This window comes from Lepus europaeus, chromosome 5, assembly GCF_033115175.1.
Source record: "Lepus europaeus isolate LE1 chromosome 5, mLepTim1.pri, whole genome shotgun sequence".
Taxonomy (NCBI): Eukaryota; Metazoa; Chordata; class Mammalia; order Lagomorpha; family Leporidae; genus Lepus; species Lepus europaeus.
Window position 1 is genome coordinate 51,532,219 of NC_084831.1, and position 22,303 is coordinate 51,554,521.

The 22,303-nt window shown below is 41.1% G+C and overlaps 1 protein-coding gene across 1 annotated transcript in view; it reads right to left on the reverse strand.

The window, feature by feature from the left end:
• The window catches only part of C5H1orf87 (chromosome 5 C1orf87 homolog), an 85,773-nt gene that overhangs the window by 9,822 nt on the left and 53,648 nt on the right, over nt 1-22,303 (reverse strand). Inside the window, exons 7-9 of the mRNA XM_062190089.1 lie at nt 21,313-21,410; nt 10,830-10,894; nt 244-308 (exon numbers count right to left, since the gene is read on the reverse strand). Of these exons, the coding sequence (XP_062046073.1) occupies nt 244-308; nt 10,830-10,894; nt 21,313-21,410 (228 nt within the window). The remainder of the gene's footprint in view (nt 1-243; nt 309-10,829; nt 10,895-21,312; nt 21,411-22,303) is intronic.

Consider the following 22,303-nt stretch of genomic DNA (forward strand, 5'->3'; position numbering starts at 1 on the left):
GGGCAGGAGGAAGCACATTATCCAGTGGTAGCAAGGAGTTTCTCATGGCAGCTAGGACACAACCCACATTCCAGTAGTTCAGTCTCCCCTCTCTGCTGGAGGGGAGCCTTGAAGTCCAAGGCAGTCTGACATCAGGGGTCGAGGGAAAATCAAAACCCACAGGGTGGGGCCCCATGCAGCATCAGTGAAGAGAAGGCCAAGTGTGGGAAGACCTTTCCCAAGCTCTCTGCACCAGGTGCATACCACATGTTCAGTCCCAGGGACTTCATCCTCTACTGGAGTGGCTGGGGCTTCTTTTTCATACTTCCCTGAGCAAGAAAGAAAACAAAATGGAAGACTTTAGTTCTGTCTTTTTGCTTCACACACACACACAGAGCAGGCAAAGAAAACAGGCTGTGTTGTGTGGTTGACATGGTGTTAGGGTGTAGGGACACACTGATGAATAGGAAGGGCCTGGTTCCCGCCTCGGGGGAAGTCCGACTGGGGAGGTAGATATCAAGCAATTACTCAAAAATTATCCTACCAGTATTCTAAATACTACCAAAGAAAAACATGGGGAAGTAGGAACAGTGTAAAGCTTATTTTGGTGCAGGAGACGAAGTGGAGGGGGACCAGTGCTGCCTTTTTGGTGGAAGGGACCCAAACTGGAGCTGAAAGATGAGCAGGAGTCCCCCAGACAAAGGAGAGGGTGGATGCCTGGAGCCTAGAGCTCTCTGTAAACAGCGACAACAGCCCCTCTCTAGACAGGCCCAGAATCACATAAGGCTTCAGAGCTTAGGGAGCGGGCAGGGCTTCTTCCTGGAGGGCACTTGTGCCTCTCTTTCCACACAGGTGTGCATCTGAAGCACTAGGCTGGACATTTCTCTTCTTCCTTCCTGCTTCTTTCAAAGGTCAACGGTCTGGTGTGGGGAACATTTGCATAGCATCCCTAACCCAGGGGGTTCTACTGACTGCAGGTGTTAACTTGCTGCAGGCTGCTGTCTTCAGGAAGAGAGGAGGTTTCTTTCAGATGCAGGAAAAACATGGACCTTCTGTGGCAATGCTCTAATGCTTGCTGTGGGGATCACTGAATTGCCACTTAGCACCTGCCATCTGATTTGATAACTAATTTGTGAGTGTACTGCAAAAAGTTTGTGGAAAATGTGATTAAAAATAAGCTTATTTTGGGGGCCGGCACTATGGCACAGTGAGCTAAACTGCTGCCTGCAACACCCTCCAGCATCCCCTATTGGAGCGCTGGTTTGAGTCCCGGCTGCTCCACTTCTGACAGATCCCTGAGAAGGCAGCAGGAGATGACTGAAAAATCTGGGACCCTACCATGCATGTGGGGGACCAGGATGAAGATTTGGGCTCCTGGCTTCAGCCTGAACCAGCTATGGCTGTTGAGGCCTTTTGGGGGAGTGAACCAGTGGATGGAACAGTCTCTCTCTCCCCATTCCTCTCTTTATGACTCTGTCTTTCAAATAAATAAATTAATCTTTTTTAAAGTTTATTTTGGTGCCACACATTTTTGAAATCCATGCATATGTTTTTATAATTTTTCTATGAATTTTTTGAAGATTCCTTGTATGTATAGATTTCTAGATAATTTGGCACCAAAATAAATATCTTAATTTTATTTTTCATTAACTTTTTTGAAGTACTTTTGTATTTATTTGGCAAACCTCTGTCATGACCTCACAGCATGGATTTCTGGAAGCATCAGCTTCAATGTTCTGGACACAATTCAAATATGACATCTCTCTCTCCATATGTGTGTGTGTGTGTGTGTATACACATATAATTTCTGAGCTGGTCTCTCTATGGTTGTTATAATGATTCATTCAATAAATGTTAGACAAAATCTAGAGGGAGCTAGTGTAACATAGAGATTTGAGAGCATTTGTATAGGGTGAGGCCAGATGCCATGGGTTTGAATTCTGACACCTATCTTTATTAACTGCATGACCTTGGGTAAGTTACTCTCCTCTGTGTCTCAGTTTCCTCTCTGTAAAATGGGGTTAATGACACCTATAGAAGATTATCATCATTAAATGAACTAGAAAGTGTCAAGCAAGTATCTAGAGTATAGCAATTGCTCAATAAATGCCAAGTAATAGAGGTATTTATATAAGGAGGCTTTATAAGTAAATTCACATCCCAGATTTAAAAGCCTTTTGTTAGGCTGTGGCATTGTGCCTATACATCATTAGGATTCTTCTCCTTCAGTTTCTTGATGGGGATGACAATGTACTTTCATAGCATTCTCTGTAGCCCTAGCAGCCAGCACTAGAGAAGGTACTCAATGCATGATTGTTGAATAAATAAGTGAGCATGTGCCCTTATTAGAGTTTGGAAAAAAAAAGTCACTGAACATATATTTCCATTTCTCTAATTCCTTTTCTGATTCTTCTATTTTTAAAGATTATTTATTTATCTCGTTGAAAGGGAGAGAGAGAGAGAGAGAGAGAGAGAGAGAGAGAGAGAGAGAGAATAGAGAATACATTACATTTGCTGGTTCATTCCCCAAATGGGTACTACTGCCAGAGCTGGGCCAGGCCAAGGCCAGGAACCAGGATCACCATCCAAGACTCCCTCATAGGTGGCAGGGACCTAAGTACTTGAAACATGATCTGCTGCCTCATGGGAGCATTTTAGCAGGAAACTAGATCAGAACTGGAACAGCCAAGATATGAGCCAGTGCTTAAATATATAATGTCAGTATTGCAAGCAGTGGCTTAACCTGTTGCACAGCAGTGCTGGCCCCACCCTGTTATGCCCTTGGAGAGTTTTTTTTTTTTTTTTTTGCTTTTAGTTTTTAAAATTCTATGTGTTTGTTTATTTATTTAAAAGGCAGGGAGACACAAATGGGCAGAGATCTTCCATCTTCTGGGTCACTACTCAAATGCCTACAACAGTTGAGCTGGGCCAGACCAAGGCCAGGAGCCTGGAATACAACCCAGCTCTCATAGGCGGGTGGCAAGGACCCACATTCTTGAACCATCATTTCCTGCTACCTTCCAGTTCCACATAGGCAGAAAGCTGTGGTTGGAAATGGAGCCAGGACTCCAACCCACATACTCTGATATGAGATACAGTTAGCCCAAATGGCATCTTAACCGCTGCACCAAACACCCACTCCTTCTTTGTATTTATTCTCCATACATAACCCAGATACTATAAACTTTCATAAATGCTTAATGTGGGTATTTAAAAAATATTTGTTTATTTGAAAGTTATACAGAGAGAGAGAGAGAGACAGAGAGAACAGAGATCTTCCATCAGTTGGTTCACTTCCTAGATGCCCATAATGACCATGAGCAAGGAATTCCTTCCATGTCTCCCATGTGGAGAGCAGGGGCCCTAGCACTTGAACCATCTTCCACCTGCTTTCCCAGGCAATTAATGGAGAGTTGGATTGAAACTAGAGTAGCAGGGACATGAACCAGTGCCCATATGGGATGTTGGCGTTGCAGGTAGAGGCTTTACCTGCTATGCCACAATGTTGGCCTCAATATGGGTCTTGATGGCCGCCACTTAGGGCAACCGCTTCAATGCAGATCTTATCTGATACATTGAAAATTTAAGTTGTCATGGAAACCCATCATCACCTGGTGGTTTTGGTCCCTGCTTCTTTTACCCAGTAAGTGGAGGAATAAAAAGGTTCAAATTACTCTTACTCATAAAGCTTACAGTTAAAGGGATTATAGAAGCAATATACAGCACAAAGGTAAGAAGATGGATTTTAGTGTTAGACCTGAATGCTAATCCCTTTTTCTATAAAGATTTATTTATTTATTTATTTATTTGAAAGGCAGATTTACAGAGAAGAGAGAGAGAGAGAGAGAGAGAGAGAGAGAAAGAGAGAGAGAGAGGTCTTCCATCTGCTGGTTCAATTCCCAAATGGCTGCAACAGCCAGAGCTGGGCTGATCTGAAGCCAGGAGCCAGGAGCTTCTTCTGAGTCTCCCACACAGGTGCAGGTGTCCAAGGACTTGGGCCATCTTCTGCTGCTTTCCCAGGCCATAGCAGAGAGCTGGATTGGAGGAGTAGTAGCTGGAACTTGAACCGGCACCCATATGGGATGTTGGCGCCACAGAGGCTTAGCCTACTATGCCACAGTGCCAGCCCTAAGAGATTTTACATGTTAATCTTATTATCTGACTTGAACTGGCATATGGGATGCTGGTACTACAGGTGGTGGGTTTACTCGCTATGCCACAGCACAGGCCGCAAATGCTAATCCTAGGTCTTACCTGCACCAACTGCAAGTTTTTTTTTTTTTAAGATTTATTTATTTATCTGAAAGTCAGAATTACACACAGAGAGAAGGAGAGGCACAGAGAGAGAGAGAGAGAGATCTTCCATCCACTGGTTCACTCCCCATTCAGGAGCCAGGAGCCAGGAGCCAGGAGCTTCCTTCTGGTCTTCCCACTTGGGTGCAGGGGCCCAAGCAATTGGGCCTACTTCCATGCTTTCCCAGGCCATAGCAGAGGGCTGGATCAGAAGTAGAGTAGCCAGGACACGAATCGGCCTCCATATGGGATGCCAGCACTATAGGTGGTGGCTTTACCCGCTATGCCACAGTGCAGGCCCTAAATACAAGTTTTTAGATCACAATCATTTCATTTGTGAAATTAAAATAATCTGCATTAATATTGTGGTGGTAAAAATAAAATACAGGAAAATGCTCAATACAAGGTATTGTTATTTGTTGTTGTGTTATTATTATTAAATGACCTTAAGAAAATTTAGTTCTCCAAGTAAAGAGAACCTAACATTAATTACAATGCACCAGGCATTTTTTGGCCACTGTTCAATACATTATGCCTTTTAAAATGAGATCTAGAACCCAGACTTTTCCCCAGTCCTTTTTGTCTCTACTGTGCATTTCAGAAAGTTCCATTAGAAGAAAATACATGCCGGTCCACTGAATCTCTTTTAAGCTTCCCTTTCCCCTTTCTAACATCCAACGGAATATAAAAAGGTAATGGTTTGCATATGTAAAAACTTTTTGAAAATTCTGAGGCAGAGCTCATTTTTCCTTTTCTAACACAGCAGGGTGGATAAATAATAACCATCTGTCTAGGCTGCCAGTTGAAGATTTGTATTGGAGGCAATAAACCAGGCTGGTTTCCAGAGATTTCCAGGTGTTGGAAGGGGCAGGTTTTACATGGCTTCCAGTAGATTCTTATGGTTCTATAGCCAGTCCTCCTGACTGTCCCAACTAATGACTTGAAATCAGTGATCTTCAGTGCAGGCTGCACATTAGGTCTGCCTAGGGAGTTTCCAATGGCATCCCGCCAGACATGCTAAATCAGAATTTCAGGAGGTCAGACTCCAGTTTGGTGCTTTGAAAAAAAGTCCCTAGGTGATTCTAAAGTAGCAAACAACTGATTTAAATCAAGGCTTCTGGCTTCATCAGATTTATAGAATGAAGCATTTGTGAGAAGGAAACTTAGATGTGTTAAAGATCTATAAATAACACCTTCTCCATGTAATCAAATGAATTACAACATGAGGGAGCAATTATTCTCCTTTGACAGACGAAGAAACTGGGGTGATAGAAATTTCAGTTACCTGATTAAGAAAACAGAGGTAGGATTAAGTCTGTGATTCTAATTAATTTATTCACTCAACAAACATTCGTTAAGCACTTACTATATGCCAGACCTGTCCTAGGCACTATGACACAACAATGACCACAACAGATTCTTCTCATGAAACATGCTTTCTATTGCTGAGTGAAAACTAGTAGATACAGAGAATCACATTGGGTTAAGCTGCCTTTTGACATGTCAGCATCCCATATCACATTTCCTCTTCAAGTCCTGGTTGCTCCGCTTCTGATCCAGCTCCATGCTAATGTACCTAGGATAGCACTGGGAGATGATCCAAGTACTTGGGCCCCTGCCACCCATATGGCAGACCCAGAAGACATTCCTGGCTCCTGGTTTTGGCCTAGCGTGTTGCAACCAGTTGGGGAGTGAACCAGCAGATGGAATAACTCTCTTTTCCTCTATTTCTCTATCCACCCCCCTGTCCAAGTCTTTAAAAAATCATGCCAGGTACTGAAAAGTGCTATAAGCCTGATTAAAACTGGTTATGAGGGTGGAAAGTAATGGAAGGTGCTATTTTGGAATGGGAAACAGGGAGTGAGCCATGAGAGCATACAGTGAAAAGCATCTGGGGAAAGAATCTTTGGGGGGATATAATTACAGTAAAGGCAAAGACTTGAGGCAGAAATGTCTGATGCTTTTAAGCACTAGCTGAGCAGAGAGCCTGGCTAATGCACAAGGGAAAGGAAAGAGAAGTGCATTAAGTGCAGAGATAAAAGGCCTCATGGGCCATGCCACACGATTGTAGTTAATCCCTCCCCTCCCCTCTCCTCCCCTCCCCTCCTTCTTCTCCCCTCCTTTCCCCTCTCCTTACCTCCTTTCCCCTCTCCTCACCTCCTTTCCCCTCTCCTCACCTCCTTTCCCCTCCCCTCCCCTCCCCTTCCCTTCCCTTCCCTTCCCTTCCCTTCCCTTCCCTTCCCTTCCCTTCCCTTCCCTTCCCCTCCCCTCCCTTCCCTTCCCTTCCCTTCCCTCCCCTCCCCTCCCCTCCCCTCTCCTCCCCTTCCCTCCTGTTCCCCTCCCCTTCCTTTCCATCCTATTTGTTTTCTTCCCTTCCCTTGCCTTCCTGCATCCCAGGTTCCGTTCCTTCTTTGGTGGTTCTTTCCTTCATTATCCCCTTCTGGTGATAGCAACGGTATTTTGCTTTGTGGGACCATTCTTCCCCCTTCCCAGGTCTCGGTGGTTTGAGAAGGTTGAGCTCCAGTTCCAACTCTAAACTTTGTCTCTGATTAATTAAAGCCTATGATGGTGTAGTAATAACAGCCCTGGTTCAGCATGGATGTAAAACTTAATCTGATCCTCTTATTCTTGCTACAGATACAGGTAGTACAAATCACTCTTTCTTGGAAGAACCTACTCCGAAAGAAGCTGTGAAAACCTTAGGACCATAACTACCACAGTTAATTTACTATTGCAGAAGGAATGTCTGGAGTCATTGAGGGAAGTCTGGATATAGTTTGTCTCCCAGAGGTTCACGTACTGGAAGGCTGGTCTCCAGGATGGCAGTGTTGAGGTGGTGGAACCTTTAAGAGGTGGAGTCTCATGAAGGTAATTAGGTCATGGGGGTTCCACCATCATGGATTGATGCTCTCTCAAGGAAGTGGATCAGGTCTCCAGGGATTGAATGAATTCTCTCTAGAGTAGAGTTGTAAACTGAGGTCACCTTATACCTTGGTTCTCTTTTGCATATGGCTTGCCCCCTTTCTGCTTCTCTGCTGCCAGGGAGTCCTGACAAAAGCCTACTTTATATTGTTTGGACTTTGCATCCATAAGAATCACGAGTCAAATAAACCTTTTTTCTTTGTCTCTTACCCAGAATCACATATTTTTCATATCCATACAGAAGAAACTAATGCAGGGGACCACCATGGAGAGTGGGGAGAGTATAGCAACACCAGGTAAAGAAAAGCAGATGGCCAGAAGGAAAGCAGATCTTTCCGGCATTTGAATGGCTAGATGAAACCATGCCCAGAAATCCTTGCAGCTGCCATATTTTTTTTTTATCTAAATAAATCAAAATCCCTTTATTGTATGAGCTGAGTTGTTTTTTTCCCTGTCCCTTCAGTCTAAATGGTTCTAACTAGTGATTACTGTGGATAGTATTTCCCTTAATAAAGAAGGCCAACTCCCCAGTGTTTCCTGTGTTTTCTTGAGTGACAGGTCATCAGAAAGTGTTTGGAGAAAGGGAATAAATGAGCCTCCGAAGCTACCCTTCACTCCCTTTAAATTTTCCCCCATTGGCAGCCATGCTTCAGCTCAGCTCTTTGCTTTCTGCATCTCTTTCTTCCTGTCTCTCAGTCATAGGTACCACACTGTAGAGATTAAAATTGGGGGCCATACTTCATTTTTGTGAAATACTACTTTAGACTTTAAACTCTAGCAGTTGGGGCTGGCGCTGTGCACAGCGTGTTAGTGCCTGGCCTAAAGCGCCAGCATCCCATATGGGCGCCGGTTCTAGTCCCGGCTGCTCCTCTTCCCATCCAGCTCTCTGCTGTGGCCTGGGAAAGCAGAAGATGGTCCAAGACCTTGAGCCCCTGCACCCACGTGGGAGACCTGGAAGAAGCTCCTGGCTCCTGGCTTCAGATCGACGCAGCTCTGGCAGTTGCGGCCATCTGGGGAGTGAACCAGCAGATGGAAGACCTCTCTCTCTCTGTTTCTACCTCTTTCTCTAACTCTTTCAAATAAATAAAATAAAATAAATGTTTTTCTTTTTAAATAAACTATAGCAGTAATTTGGAAGAGCCTCAGCTGTTCTGTATTTGTTTTAATGGGAGTTCATAGAATCTCTTGGCTCTTTCTTGATTTGAATTCTTTCAATATTTTTGAAAATATCTCAGTAAAAACCCCTTCAATTATTACTTCATTTCTATTCTCTTTCTCCTGTCCTTCTGGGACTTTAATTGCATGGATGTGGGATGTTGTCACCACTTCCTCTTACATACTTTTTGTATATTTCAGCCTTATTTCTCATCTGTGTTTCAATCTGGATATTTTCTATCGAACCATATTCCAGTTCACTTATTGTCTCTTCAGCTATGTCTGTCTAATGTTCTGTTAAATTCATATATTTAGTTTTTAAAATTTAGTTTTGTGTTTTTTCAGACAAAAGCGATTCCATTTGATTCCTATTTCATAGGCTCAAATTCTTTGCTGAAAGTTTTCCATCTTTCCATTCATTTTCTTGAACATATTAATTATGGTTATTTCAAAATGCATGTTCTGTTTTGCATCATTCCAATAGGATTTTTAATCTAAGCTAAACATTTTGCATGAATAATTTAGAGATTTTTTATAAGACATTGTTTTCTTCCACCAAGATTCTTTCTCTTCTATATTTCTGTCAGTTCAATTTGAATTCTAAAAAGAGCATTCAAATTAATGTTTTTTTTTTGTCCTTTATCTAGTCTTCTAGATGTTATTGCCAGGTGGTTTAGTCTTCTGCAAGCTAGTCTATTCTTGTCATCAGTGAAAATCATAGGTATTATGTATTTTTGTGAAAATCTTATATATATTAAAAACAAGTTCACAGGATTAAAATGATTCCCCATTTTAGAGATGAGAAGTCTGAGAAAACTGAGAAATAAAATAAGTGCTACATTATGTAAGGTGATTATTTACTTGCAGAAATAAGATTTTAACCTATATCTTATTGCTATGCCATATTCCACGGAATCAATTGTATTTCCTCTAAATTTATATGTTGAAGCCATGACTACCAGGACATCAGAATGTGACTCTGACAATAGATAAGGCCTTTAAAGAGGTGATTAATTGAAGTGAGGCTGTTAGGGTGGGCACTAATGCAATCTGACAGATGTCCTCGTAAGAAAAGGGAATTTGAACAGAGAAACACCAGCGATGCTCACACTGAGAAGAAAGGCCATGTGAGGACAGAGCAGGAATCTGTCCAGCATCAGGGAAGAGCTACTGCTGGAATGGCTTTCAGCACCCTCAGCACTGGTCCTGTGTGAACGTTCAGAAGTCAGATGAAACCCCACAACATCATTTCAGGGATCTCAGCATTGTCCCCTGAAAATATATGTTCCAGCACTCGTCGCTGGTTCCTAGGAAACAGTCTTTTCAGTTATAATCTAGTCAAGGCAAGGTCATTTTAGATTTGGGTGAGTCCTAAATCCAATGACTGGTGTCTTTATAAGAGAAAGGAGAGAAGTCTTTGGATACAGGGATACAAGGAAGAAGGTCATGTGAAGACAGAGAGAGGGTGCCCTGGGGTCATTAGAAGCTGGAAGAGACAGGGAAGGGCTCCTCCCTGGAGCTGTCAGAGTGAGCAAGACCCTGTTGATACCCTGATTTCACACTTGGCATCTCTGGAACTGTGAGAAAAGAGATTTCTATTGTTTAAAGCCACCAGGAGAGTGTTAAATTTATTATGGCAGTCCTGTGACAAGGAAATTAGTAGATTAATCATCCATTTTTCTGCTCTTTCAGCCTTCTGAGACTTGTGTAACCAATGCCCCATGGTAAATTCCCTCTGGGTGAAATGCTTAGCTCCATCCCCCACCCTCTGTGTATGTATGTGTACCTTGTACTTTTATCCAAAGGATACCAGTAAATGCTTGATGGATATAGTAAATAGAGAAACTACAAAAGCAGATCAATATCCATGTATATTTTTCAGCTCTCATATTTAAAACTTGTTAATTGCCAAATATTTTGCCCAATTCATCCATATAACTTTGCTTAATAATATGTCTTAGAAATCCAGCCACATTATTTTACAATTGTATAGCTTTATCACTTTGTCATACTGTACTTTAACTGAATGGTACCTGAAGGATACTTTTGTTATTTCTATCTTCTAAAAATGATTACAAAAATTATGCATTCCTCAGTTATATACAACTTGGAGGCTTTTGGGTGAAGTATCAGTAGAATAAATACCAAGCTTCAGGACTCTTAGATCTAAGGGACTGTGCAACTGAAATCTATTGAATAACACCAACTTCTGTTAAGTATGCTGTGTTCATTTTCAAAGGCTGCCATTGAGAATGCCTCATGATGCAATTAAATGGAGAATTACACCTTTTATGATCAACTGGGCTCAAAGAATAGTTTTTAAGATAAATATTACTCTCATTTTTCCTTTATCGGTGCTCCATTTACATTTTAGGGAGAAATGAGATGAAACCTAACAACCACTCAAGCTAAGCACCATAGTTAACAATAGCTCTGGGAAATGGAAGATCTCAAAGGAACAACAAAATAATGGAACTTACCTGTAGGCAAATCGGACAATAAATCAGAAGAGGCTCTGCTTAGCAGCTCCACAAATTTCTGCCATCTGTGCAAATAAAGGAAACAATATTGGTGAGCCACATCACTGTCCTGGAAGAAGGTACAGCGAAGCTTGGAATTTACATGGGTACTGATATCAATGGAGCTTTGTGATAACTGTGTCATTCAGGGATAAATGCAGGAAACAGAGCCATTTTAGGTGCCTTTAGTAGGAAGATCTTTGATAAAGGGAATTAGGTGCCCAGATTACTGCAAGGCTGCTTGGTTGGAGGTCAGGGTCTGTTGCGAGGTTCAAGATCAGGTCTCAGCAGATATTGTTCAGAATCCAGGGAACTTCAGGATAGTCTGACTGATGTCTCACTGGTTCCTAGTCATGATGTTGGTGACCATGTAATACCAGGGGCATTCTAGCCACTGATAGAGCTAATTCACCATTATCCCACGCCATCCCCACTTCTGCTCTTCAAATATCATACAAATGCATCTAACTGGTAGAATTTAACCCATTTCTAGATGTTTGTGTCAATGGGGTTTCACAAGTGTTCTGTTTGGCCTTCACGAGTATGGGAAAAGATTGTAACACAGAAAGGAACATAGAAGGAAGTAGATAAGCATGCTGAGTGCAAGTAGTTAATTACGTGCAAGCAGAAAATGTACTGAGCAGTATGTCTGTGAGTGACTTTCAGGGAGTCATTTAAAGTTTAAAATACTGTAACAAGCTTTCATAGTGAAAATTATTTATATTTCCTTGCCCAGCATACACCCTCTATTTATATATAAATAGTTGCATAGTTTTCTCTAGGGTAATGTGTCCCTGAAATTCATATACTGAAGACCTCATTCCCAAGATAGTAAGATATGGGGCCTTTGACAAGTGATTAGGTCATGGGCCAGAGCTCTCATGATTGAGCTTAGTGTCTTTAAGAGAGGCCCAAGAGAGATTCCATAATACTTTCTCCATGTGTAGACACTGTAAGAAGAAAACTGTCAGGGGCATATGCATTGATTTCACCTTCTCAAGCCAAGAATTATTTTTAAAATATTTATTTATCTATCTGAAAGACAAGATGAGAGAGAGAGAGGGATCTTTCATCTACTGGTCCACATCAAAAGGCCACTATGACTGGGGCTGGGCCAGGCTAAAGCCAGGATGCAGAAACAATATCTGGGTTTCCCATGTGGATGGCAGAGACCAAATACTTGGACCATTATTAGATGCTTTCCCAGGCACATTAGCAGGGAGTTGGGTCAGAAGTAGAGAAGCAAAGTCTTGAAACAGAGTTCCAATATGAGATGCAAGAGGTACAAGCAGTGGCTTAACTGATCACAACACTGGCTCCTCAAGCAAGGAAATTATTTTGTTCATGTTACTTAACTGTGCTGCCATGATACTTATTAAACTGCACTATCTTCCTGTATTTTCATCTCCTTGTTCATAGTTCAAATTGTATCTTTTTTACCTTCTATTTAACTGTGAGAAGTCCAGCCTTTCCTTGATAAAGAGGTGATATACTCTCAAATCCATAAAGAAGGATTCTTTTATCCATTTGATGAATGACTACTCTTTTGACAAATGGGCTAAAATCACTCCCTGAAGAAAGGATGGTCTCTTCACCAAATAGTGTCGGAAAAATTGGATCTCTGTATGCAGAGATATAGCTATACAAAAATCAACTCAGAATGGGTCAAGATATAAATCTAAAACCTTAAACCAACCATCAAATTACTAGAGGAAAACACTGAAAGACATTGGTTTAGGCAAAGATTTCTTGGATAGGACATTAGAAGCATAGGCAATAAAAGTTAAAATGAAAAAATGGGATTACAGCATGTTAAGAAGCTTCTGCACAGAAATGAAGCACTCAACAAAGTAAAGAGGCACTGACAGAATGGGTGGAAGAAAATATTTGCAAGCTATGCATCTTATAAGGGATTAATATCTGAAATATAGTTGGAGCTCAAGAAATTCATCAACAACAAACCAAAAATTCAGTTAAGAAAAGGGCAAAGGACATGAACAATCACTTTTAAAAGGATGAAATACAAATGGCCAACAGATATTTTAAAAAATGCTCTGGATTGGCCGGCGCTGTGGCTTAACAGGCTAATTCTCCACCTTGCGGCGCCGGCACACTGGGTTCTAGTCCCGGTTGGGGTGCTGGATTCTATCCCGGTTGCCCCTCTTCCAGGCCAGCTCTCTGCTATGGCCTGTGAGTGCAGTGGAGGTCTCCCTGCACCCGCATGGGAGACCAGGAGAAGCACCTGGCTCCTAGCTTCGGATCAGTGAGATGCGCCGGCTGCAGCGGCCATTGGAGGGTGAACCAACGGCAAAAAGGAAGACCTTTCTCTCTGTCTCTCTCTCACTATCCACTCTGCCTGTCAAAAAATAAATAAATAAAAAATAAAATAAAATGCTCTGGATCACCAGCCATTGGAGAAATGCAAATAAAAACCACAGTTACACACAGTTACAATGGCTTTCTTCCAAAAATTAAAAACAAAAAACAAACAAACAAAGGTTGTTAAGTCTGTGGAGAAAAAGGTACCTAATAGACTGTTGGTTGGAATGTAAATTAGTACAACCATTATGGAGGACAGTATGGGGATTCTTCAGAAATCTGAAGATAGATCTACCATCTGACCCAACCATTTCACCCCTGAGAATATACTCAAAGGAATAAAAATAGGCATATGAAAGACTTATCTGTACTCCATGTTTATAGCAGCTCAATTCATAATAGATAATTCAGAGAATCACCGCACATTCCCATAAACTGATGACAGGACAAAAAAGGGTGGTATATATGCATGATGGAATACTACTCAGCCATAAAAAGGAATGAAATCCTGTCTTTTGCAACAAAATGGATGCAACTGGAGACCATTATGCTTAGTGAAATAATCCAGTCTCAAAAAGACAAATATATTTTCTCTGATTTGTGGTTGCTAATATATAGAGTACAAAAAATCCCTGAATGTACAAGTGTGAAATTGACATCTTATGATTTGATTGTTGTTTATAATATTATAATCTTTGGAACAGTGACCTTTCTAACTTTACTTGTTGAGCACTATATTTAGTGGAGCATTAAGCTTGTGATTATAAAGTAAATCAAAAGTATGTTATTGCGGCCAGCGCCGCGGCTCACTAGGCTAATCCTCCACCCGTGGCACCGGCACCCCGGGTTCTAGTCCCGGTTGGGGTGCAGGATTCTGTCCCTGTTGCTCCTCTTTCAGTCCAGCTCTCTTCTGTGGCCTGGGAAGACAGTGGAGGATGGCCCAAGTGTTTGGGCCCTACACCCGCATAGGAGAACAGGAGGAGGCACCTGGCTCCTGGCTTCAGATAGGTGAAGTGTGCTGTCTGCATCACGCTGGCCGTAGTGGCCATTTGAGGGGGTGAACCAACAAAAGGAAGACTTTTCTCTCTGTCTCTCTCTCTCACTGTCTAACTCTGCCTGTCAAAAAATAAAAAAAAGTATGATGCAAAAATTAAGAAAAAAAGGAAGGAGGAAGGAGGGAAGGTAATATCACTGTGTTCTTAAAACTGTATCTTTGAGATACATGAAATCTGTCCTCTTTATATTAATGAAAAAAGAAAAGAAAAAGAAAAATCAATCATTTGCCCATTTCCAAAGCCAGTGAATTTCAGAACCAAGATTTCCACCTACAATATGTGATTCCAGAGTTCATGCTGCCTTTTTCGGAGGATAAGAGTGAAGAACATGTGAAAGGCTTGACCTGATAAGAGGAAGTCTGCAAGCCCTGAGTTTCTTTGGATCATACCTGTCCATGATGCTTTTATTAAAAGATTCCTCACTTTATATCTATATCCCATACCTCTTTTGGGTCCTGATGGATACAGCCAGTGCTAACAAACTTCTGAAATCCAAAACCACATTCAGTACCAAATGCAATGGTGAAGCCAGCTCTGGATTTCAGGTAGTTAGTCCAGAGCCCCTGTGCCTAGACAAAAAACTTTTTAGCTTTTTTTAACTTACAGTAGAGGTGTTATAGTGTAGTGATTCAGAGCCAAGATTCTCAATCCAGAGAGCCTGCATCTGACTTTTTGATTTAGACTCTCTGGAACTCTACATGGGTTTCCTCATTTGAAAAATAATAGTACCTGCTTCATGGGTTAGTTGCGAGGGTGAAAAGAGTTAATATTTATAAAGCATTTAGAACATTGCTTTGAATATGGTAAGCACCATAAAATGTTTGAATCGATAATGATGACATTATTATTATTATTATTATTGGCATCTGAAAGTGAAGAACAAGGTCCGATTTGTATAAAGCAGCCAATGGGCAGATCTCTACCATATCTTTAGTAGCGTAGTGCCTAACACCACTTTTCCTATTCCCTTTAAAACATAATTGCTGAATCAAACACCTCATGTTTCCTTTATCTCCTAAAATCCTCTGGTTGTAGCTGGGATTAGCAGAGCCAGTCCTTTTCAATCTAATTGCACTCTCAATAATGGGCCAGATGTGTATGATAAGTCTTACTTGTGGCTATGTCAATTGCTCCACTCTATTCAGGAAGCTTCCAGAGCAATTCATTATTTATCCCTCTCCCCCAACCCAACTTGGCATGTGTGCATGTGTTTTAAACTGGTCTGAAGCATTTAATTTTGCCAATACAATTTTAGAGTATTAGTTTGCCTCCTGTTCTCTCTTTGCCCTCCTTAATTACCATTTATTACAAAGTCACCCAGAAACATTAAATGCAAATTCTGACTTACAGGTTTCTGGCCAAGAACAGGGATAATAATTTCCATCCAACACAACCTGAACTCATTTTACATAAGAGTAATTCAGAGTAGAGATTTGAAATCGCAATCAAGTCTTTCTCAAAATCGCCTTACCCTGGCAGTCATTCACTAATGTCTCTGCTAATTGGTAGGCAAACAGCAAAAACCAAAATCACAATGTTAAAAGAAAGAAACAACAAAAAAACTTTGTTATAGGGCTCACAAAATTGCTCCTCTTGTCAGCTCTTGCAACATGACAGTTTAAGAAGGGAACACAACTCATTTTATTTGGTTAGATGGGACTAATCCCACATCACCATAATCCCTCCTGATGTTTTATTGATTCTAAAGGACATTTAATCAGGAAGCAGCTCAGCACTAGAATCCTGCTAATTAGCAAGCAGCCACATTCCAAATGGGTTCCCAATTGAACAGCAGATTAATGGACAATATGTACTAAAATAATGATTGTGCATTCAGCTCCTAAAATGTGTGTCTAAATTGCATCTTTAATCTCTTAAGGATATAGGTTTGCATACAAAGCCTTTAACCGAATGGATTTAATTCAACAGAAGCTTTAACCAATGAGTGTCTAAGGATGAAACAGGTTTATCTCTTACAAATGCAATTCTTTGATTTTCATGGTTTTGATGTCCTTGAATATTCAAAGGTCAAAGACAAGGTGAATGAAAAAATCTGTGTGCATCCCTGGTCTGCACAAAAACAATGGAGATTTGAGAATATTGATATGATAATAAGTAGCCTATTTTCCTCTGTTATTTTCCATTCTCACTCTTGTTCTTGCATTCTTGATGCCCGAAATCTTACCCAAATTTCTTAAAGATTTATTTTATTTATTTGGAAGGCAAAATGATGGAGACAGAGGAAGTGATTGTCCATCTGCTGGTTCACTCCCCAAATGGCTGTAATAGCTGGGACTGGGGTCAGGCCAAAGGAGCGTGGAACTCCATCTGGATCTCCCAAGTGGGTAGCTGGGGCCCAAGTACTCAGGCCATCTTCTTCTACATTCCCAAAATTATTAACAGGAAGCTGGATTAGAAGTAGAGCAGCTGGGATTTGAACTAGCATTCTGCTATAGGATGCTGGTTTCACAAGTGGTGGCTTAACTCACATTTGTTTAAAAATATTTATTTTTTATTTGAGAAACAGATAGGAGGAGAGGGAGAGAGTGAGAGCTCCTATCCCCTGGTGCAGTCCTTAAATGCCTGTTTTGGCCAGGGCTGGGATTTTGGAGCTCTAACCAGGTCTCCCACATGTCTGGCACGAACCTGGATACTTGAGCCATAGTTGCTGCTTCTCAGAGTTGATATTAGCAGGAAGCTGGCATCAGGAGTCAGAAGCAGATGCTGAACCCAGACACTCTGATATGGGAAATGGTGTCTTAACTGGTATCTTAATCACCAGGCCAAATGCCTGATCTTGAACTCCAAAGCTTAACCAACAATTATCTACTGAGGCTTTAATACATATGAGTTATAATGTGAAGTCTGATGCTTTCTTTAAATTGATGGCTTCCTGCAATTCTCAAAATCAGCTTCTTAGGTTTTCTATTCCCTTCCTAGCACATCTTTTGCTCTTCTAGGTTAACCACCCCTTTTACCCTCACTCATGTACTCCTAAGATTTGGGAGAAGGCAAAATCCCATGTCAAAAGCTGGTTGGTAGAAATTCATGGGATAGACTGAACTTCCTAAGCTTGTTATTAATTTATTCATTGATCTTACCTGCATCATTTCCCCTTTTCGTTTTCTGTATCTCTCTTGTTACCATGTGATATGATATGTATTATAAATTGCTTACTGTTTGCATTACCCACTTGATATAAGTTTCATGAGGGAAGGCACTTTAATTTCAATATTCTCAATATCTACAGTAGTGATCAGTTTGGAGTAGGCATTTAATAAATGTTTGTTGAGCAAATGAATAAATGAATTCACAAGATATTTGATGTGCTCATCCATGTGCTATGTACTGGGCTAGATTTTGGGAATAAAGTGTAAAGAAAATAGCCATGACCGTTGCCAGCATGAAGATTGTGTGTAGATATTAAACCAACAGATCACACAAATAGATAATTGCAAATAGTGATAAGTGCCAGGAAGTAAAATTATTGGGTATTATGAGATTATAGTGTAAGGAACTTTTTTTTTTATGAGGTGGATAACACACAAGGCAAATTCAATGTGTTGGTATGTCTGAGAGTATTTTGAGATTCTCTTTGTTTCCTAATCCAGATAGTCATTTATTGAGTACTATAATACTCAACTATGTGGTAGTACTGCACAAGACACTTTGAGATATATCAGTGAATAAACAAAGATCTTGTCTATCCCATGGAACCATGATCTACTGTCCATTAGGGTGAGATAGATAACAACAAACAACAAAATATATAGCAAATTACTAATTCATTAGAAGTTTATTAGTGTTTAGAAGAAAACAAGCAGATCGTAAGTTAAGGGGAGAAAAGGATGGATAACAATAACTTTAAAAGAGTAGCTATGGGATCAGCGTTGTTGCACAAATGGGTTAAGCTACTGCTTGCAGTGCCAGCAAGGAGCATTTGAATCTCAGCTGCTCCACTTTTGGTCTAACACCCTGCTAATATACCTGGGAAAGCAGTGGAGGAGAGCCAATGTACTTGGAAGCCTGCATCCATGTGGAAGAAACTCCTGGCTATTGGCTTCAGAGGAAGAGCTAGGGAGTAAGAACTGAAGGAAGATCTCTTTCTCCGCCTCTCTCTCTCCCCCCCCCCTGTCATTCAGCCCTTCAAATAAATAATATAAATCTTCTTTTAAAATTTAAGTGTAGACCTCATTGATAAGGAAACAATTGAGCAAAACCTGGAATAAGGTGAGGAAGTTGATACAAGTCTATCTGGGTAGGAGGTTTCCAAGTAGAGGAGACATTCAGAAGATTGTTGCTAAGGTGGAGGTTTGCTGGATGTGTCTAAAGAAGACAAGGAGAGTAATGTAACCAGAACAGCATAGGCAAGTATGGTTTTAGGTGGAGTCAGGGGAGTGATGGGAAACTGTTTATAAGGACTTTGATTTCTTTTCCCTGTGAGTGAAAGAAGGTGATCTTTTGAACAGAGCAATGATTTGAACCGCTTTAGGTCTTAGCCGCTGAATTAAGGATAAAGTGAGGATAATGAAAGAAGCCGAATTCAGAGAAGAGGCTATTGTAATACTCTAGGAGATTATGACCATGATAACTTAGATGGGCTGTAGTTAAACAACAACCACCGAGTGGTAAGAAGTGACGAAGTGACCGGAGAGATTCTGAATGTGTTCTGGAAATAGAGTAGACTTACTACTGGATTAATGATAGATCACATGCTAAATGTGTGAAAAAAGAGAAGCCAAGCATTAACGGTATAAGTTGTATTTTCATGTTATTGAATTTCATTAATGTTTTCTAGTTTTTCCTTGTAATTTCCTTTTTTTTTTAATTTTTGACAGGCAGAGTGGACAGTGAGAGAGAGACAGAGAGAAAGGTCTTCCTTTTGCCGTTGGTTCACCCTCCAATGGCTGCCGCGGTAGGCGCGCTGCGGCCGGCGCACTGCGCTGATCCGATGGCAGGAGCCAGGTGTTTCTCCTGGTCTCCCATGGGGTGCAGGGCCCAAGCACTTGGGCCATCCTCCACTGCACTCCCGGGGCCACAGCAGATAGCTGGCCTGGAAGAGGGGCAACTGGGACAGGATCGGTGCCCCGACCGGGACTAGAACCTGGTGTGCCGGCGCCGCTAGGCGGAGGATTAGCCTAGTGAGCCGCGGCGCCGGCTGTAATTTCCTTTTTGACCCTGGGATATTTAAAGTGTGCTTCGTTTGGATATTTCCAGGATTTAACTTCGTTTTTGGCTTCTAATTTAATTCTGTTGTGATCAGAGAACATACCTTGCATAATATCACTTCTTTTGAGTTTAATGAGACTTGTTTCATGGCTCAGCATACAGTTTACCTTTTAAATTTCCATATACACTGAAAAGGAATCTATATTCTGCTGTTGTGTGGAATGTTCCATAATTGCCATTTTGATCAAGTTGGTTGATTGTGGTTCAAGTTTTATTTATTCTTATTGATTTCCAGACAACCTTTTCTTTCTTCTTTTTTTTTTTTTTTTGACAGGCAAAGTGGATAGTGAGAGAGAGAGACAGAGAGAAAGGTCTTCCTTTTTGCCGTTGGTTCACCCTCCAATGGCCGCTGCAGCCGGCACATCTTGCTGATCCAAAGCCACGAGCCAGGTCCTTCTCCTGGTCTCCCATGCGGGTGCAGGGCCCAAGGACTTGGGCCATCCTCCACTGCCTTCCCAGGCCATAGCAGAGAGCTGGCCTGGAAGAGGGGCAACCAGGATAGAATCCGGCGCCCCAACTGGGACTAGAACCCAGTGTGCCAGTGCCGCAAGGCGGAGGATTAGCCTGTTAAGCCACGGCGCCAGCCTCCAGACAACCTTTTCTATGAATTGCTGACAGAAGGGTATTTAATTATCCAAATGAAATCTTGAGTTCATCTATTTCTCTTTTTAGGTTTATGCTTTTCCTTTTTATAACTTGAAGCTATGTTATATGGGCATAAACATTTACAACTGTTATGTTCTCTTGATGAATTGGCTTTCTGAGAATATTTCTTACTTCAGAATTTACTTTGCCCAATGTGAATGGAAACCACTCCAGCTTTCTTTAGTTTGGTGAATCTTTTCCCAAACTTTTGCTTTTAGTGTGTCTATGTACTTATATTTGTAATGGGTTATTGTTGATATATTTAGTTGAGCCTTCCTTTTTCATGAAATTTCAGATCTGCCTTTTAATTGCAGTTGGATCTTTTAAATTTAATATAATCATTGATATGAATGGTTTTAAATCTATCATCTTGATGTTTATTTGCCTTTTTGTCATTTCTGTTTTAATCACTTTTTTCCTTGTTTTTGTCTTTTTTAATTGCTTGAGTATTTTTATGTTCCCATTTTACTTCTTATTAGCATCTTAACTGATTACATTCAAATAAAATATACTACATTTATAGAATAAGAATCTTATCACAATACACTTTCACCCCTCCAGCTTTGTAAGCTATCGTCAAGCACTGTAATTTTACCTATATTATAAACCTCACAGTGCATTGTTCTTGTTTTGACTTCAAACCATTTATTTAAAGATCTATTTTATTTACTTGAAAGTCAGAATTGGAATGATAAAGAGAGGGAGAGAGAGAGAATGAGAGCATAGAGTGAGTAAGTGAGATCGTCCATCTGCTGCCTCACTTCCCTAATGGATGTAACAGCTGCGGCTTGGCCAGGCCAAAGCCAGGAGCCTGGAATCCCATCCAGGCTTTTTACATGGGTGGCAAGAAACCAAGTACTTGGGCCATATTCCACTGCCTTCTCAGGCACATTAGCAGGGAGCTGGCTCAGAAATAGATCAACAGGGACTTGAACCAATGTCCATATGGGATGCCAGAGTTATAGGCAGTGGCCTAACCCACTGCACCACAAAATGCTGGCCTCTGCTTCAAGCCTTTTAAAGAACATTATTATAAAGGCACTCATCTAAGTGTCCTATCTGCTTGGCCTCATCGAAACTTAGTTACCTTCCAAGATCATCATCCCTTAATACAATCAAACTGGGAGTTAGGACTTCACTAATGAATTGAGGAGTAAGGAGCACAACCGTTCAGTCTGAAACAAAAGTCAGCCTACCTTATTTCATCTTGGTATCCCAGATCTTGACGAGTAAGCAATGTTTCCAGAAGGCTCAATGTCAGATATAAGCCGTGCTTCCCACATAGAGCCCTGATCTGCAAACAGGGAAAGAAATAAAGCTTCACTAAAATGAAATTAAGATAAAATTTCCCTTCCAATGATCAAAATCTATATGGTTTTGACAAAAATTGATAATCAGTAGTGCATTCTACTTTTGCAATATCACCTAGGACAAAACTGTCCAATTGAATGGTCCTTAGTAGCAAATGTTTATTTAGTTAACACAGAGGAATAGCTTGTTACTCAAAAGCTATTAGACTTTCAAATGCTGATCTTCCATTTTTGTCAGCCATAAGATGGGTGGTCAAGGCCTAAGAATTATCTACACATCATTATGTAGGTAAATTACAAAAGACTTTGTATCATCTATTTTCACTGACAAAACAAGATTCTTGCACTAGTAGGGTCAATATTGCTATCTATCTATCTATCTATCTATCTATCTATCTATCTATCTATCTATTTAAAGATTTTATTTATTTGAGATGCAGAATTACAGACAGTGAGAGGGAGAGACAGAGAGAAAGGTCTTCCTTCCGTTGGTTTACCCCCAAAATGGCCTCAACAGCTGGAGCTGCTCCAATCTGAAGCCACGAGCCAGGTGCTTCCTCCTGGTCTCCCACGTGGGTGCAGGGGCCCAAGGACCTGGGCCATCTTCCACTGCTTTCCCAGGCCAGAGCAGAGAACTGGATTAGAAGTGGAGCAGCAGGGACTAGAACTGGCGCCATAAGGGATGCCAGTGCTGCAGGCGGAGGTTTAACATACTGTGCCACAGCACCAGCCCCTGCTATCTATATTAATACATGAGTAAACCAGGACTCAAAGAGGTTAGGTATTTCCTTAATGTTGCATAGCTAATAAATTATGGAACTCAGCATAGAAACAAGATGCTAAATAAATCTTTGCTCAATGAATGAATGAAGTATCA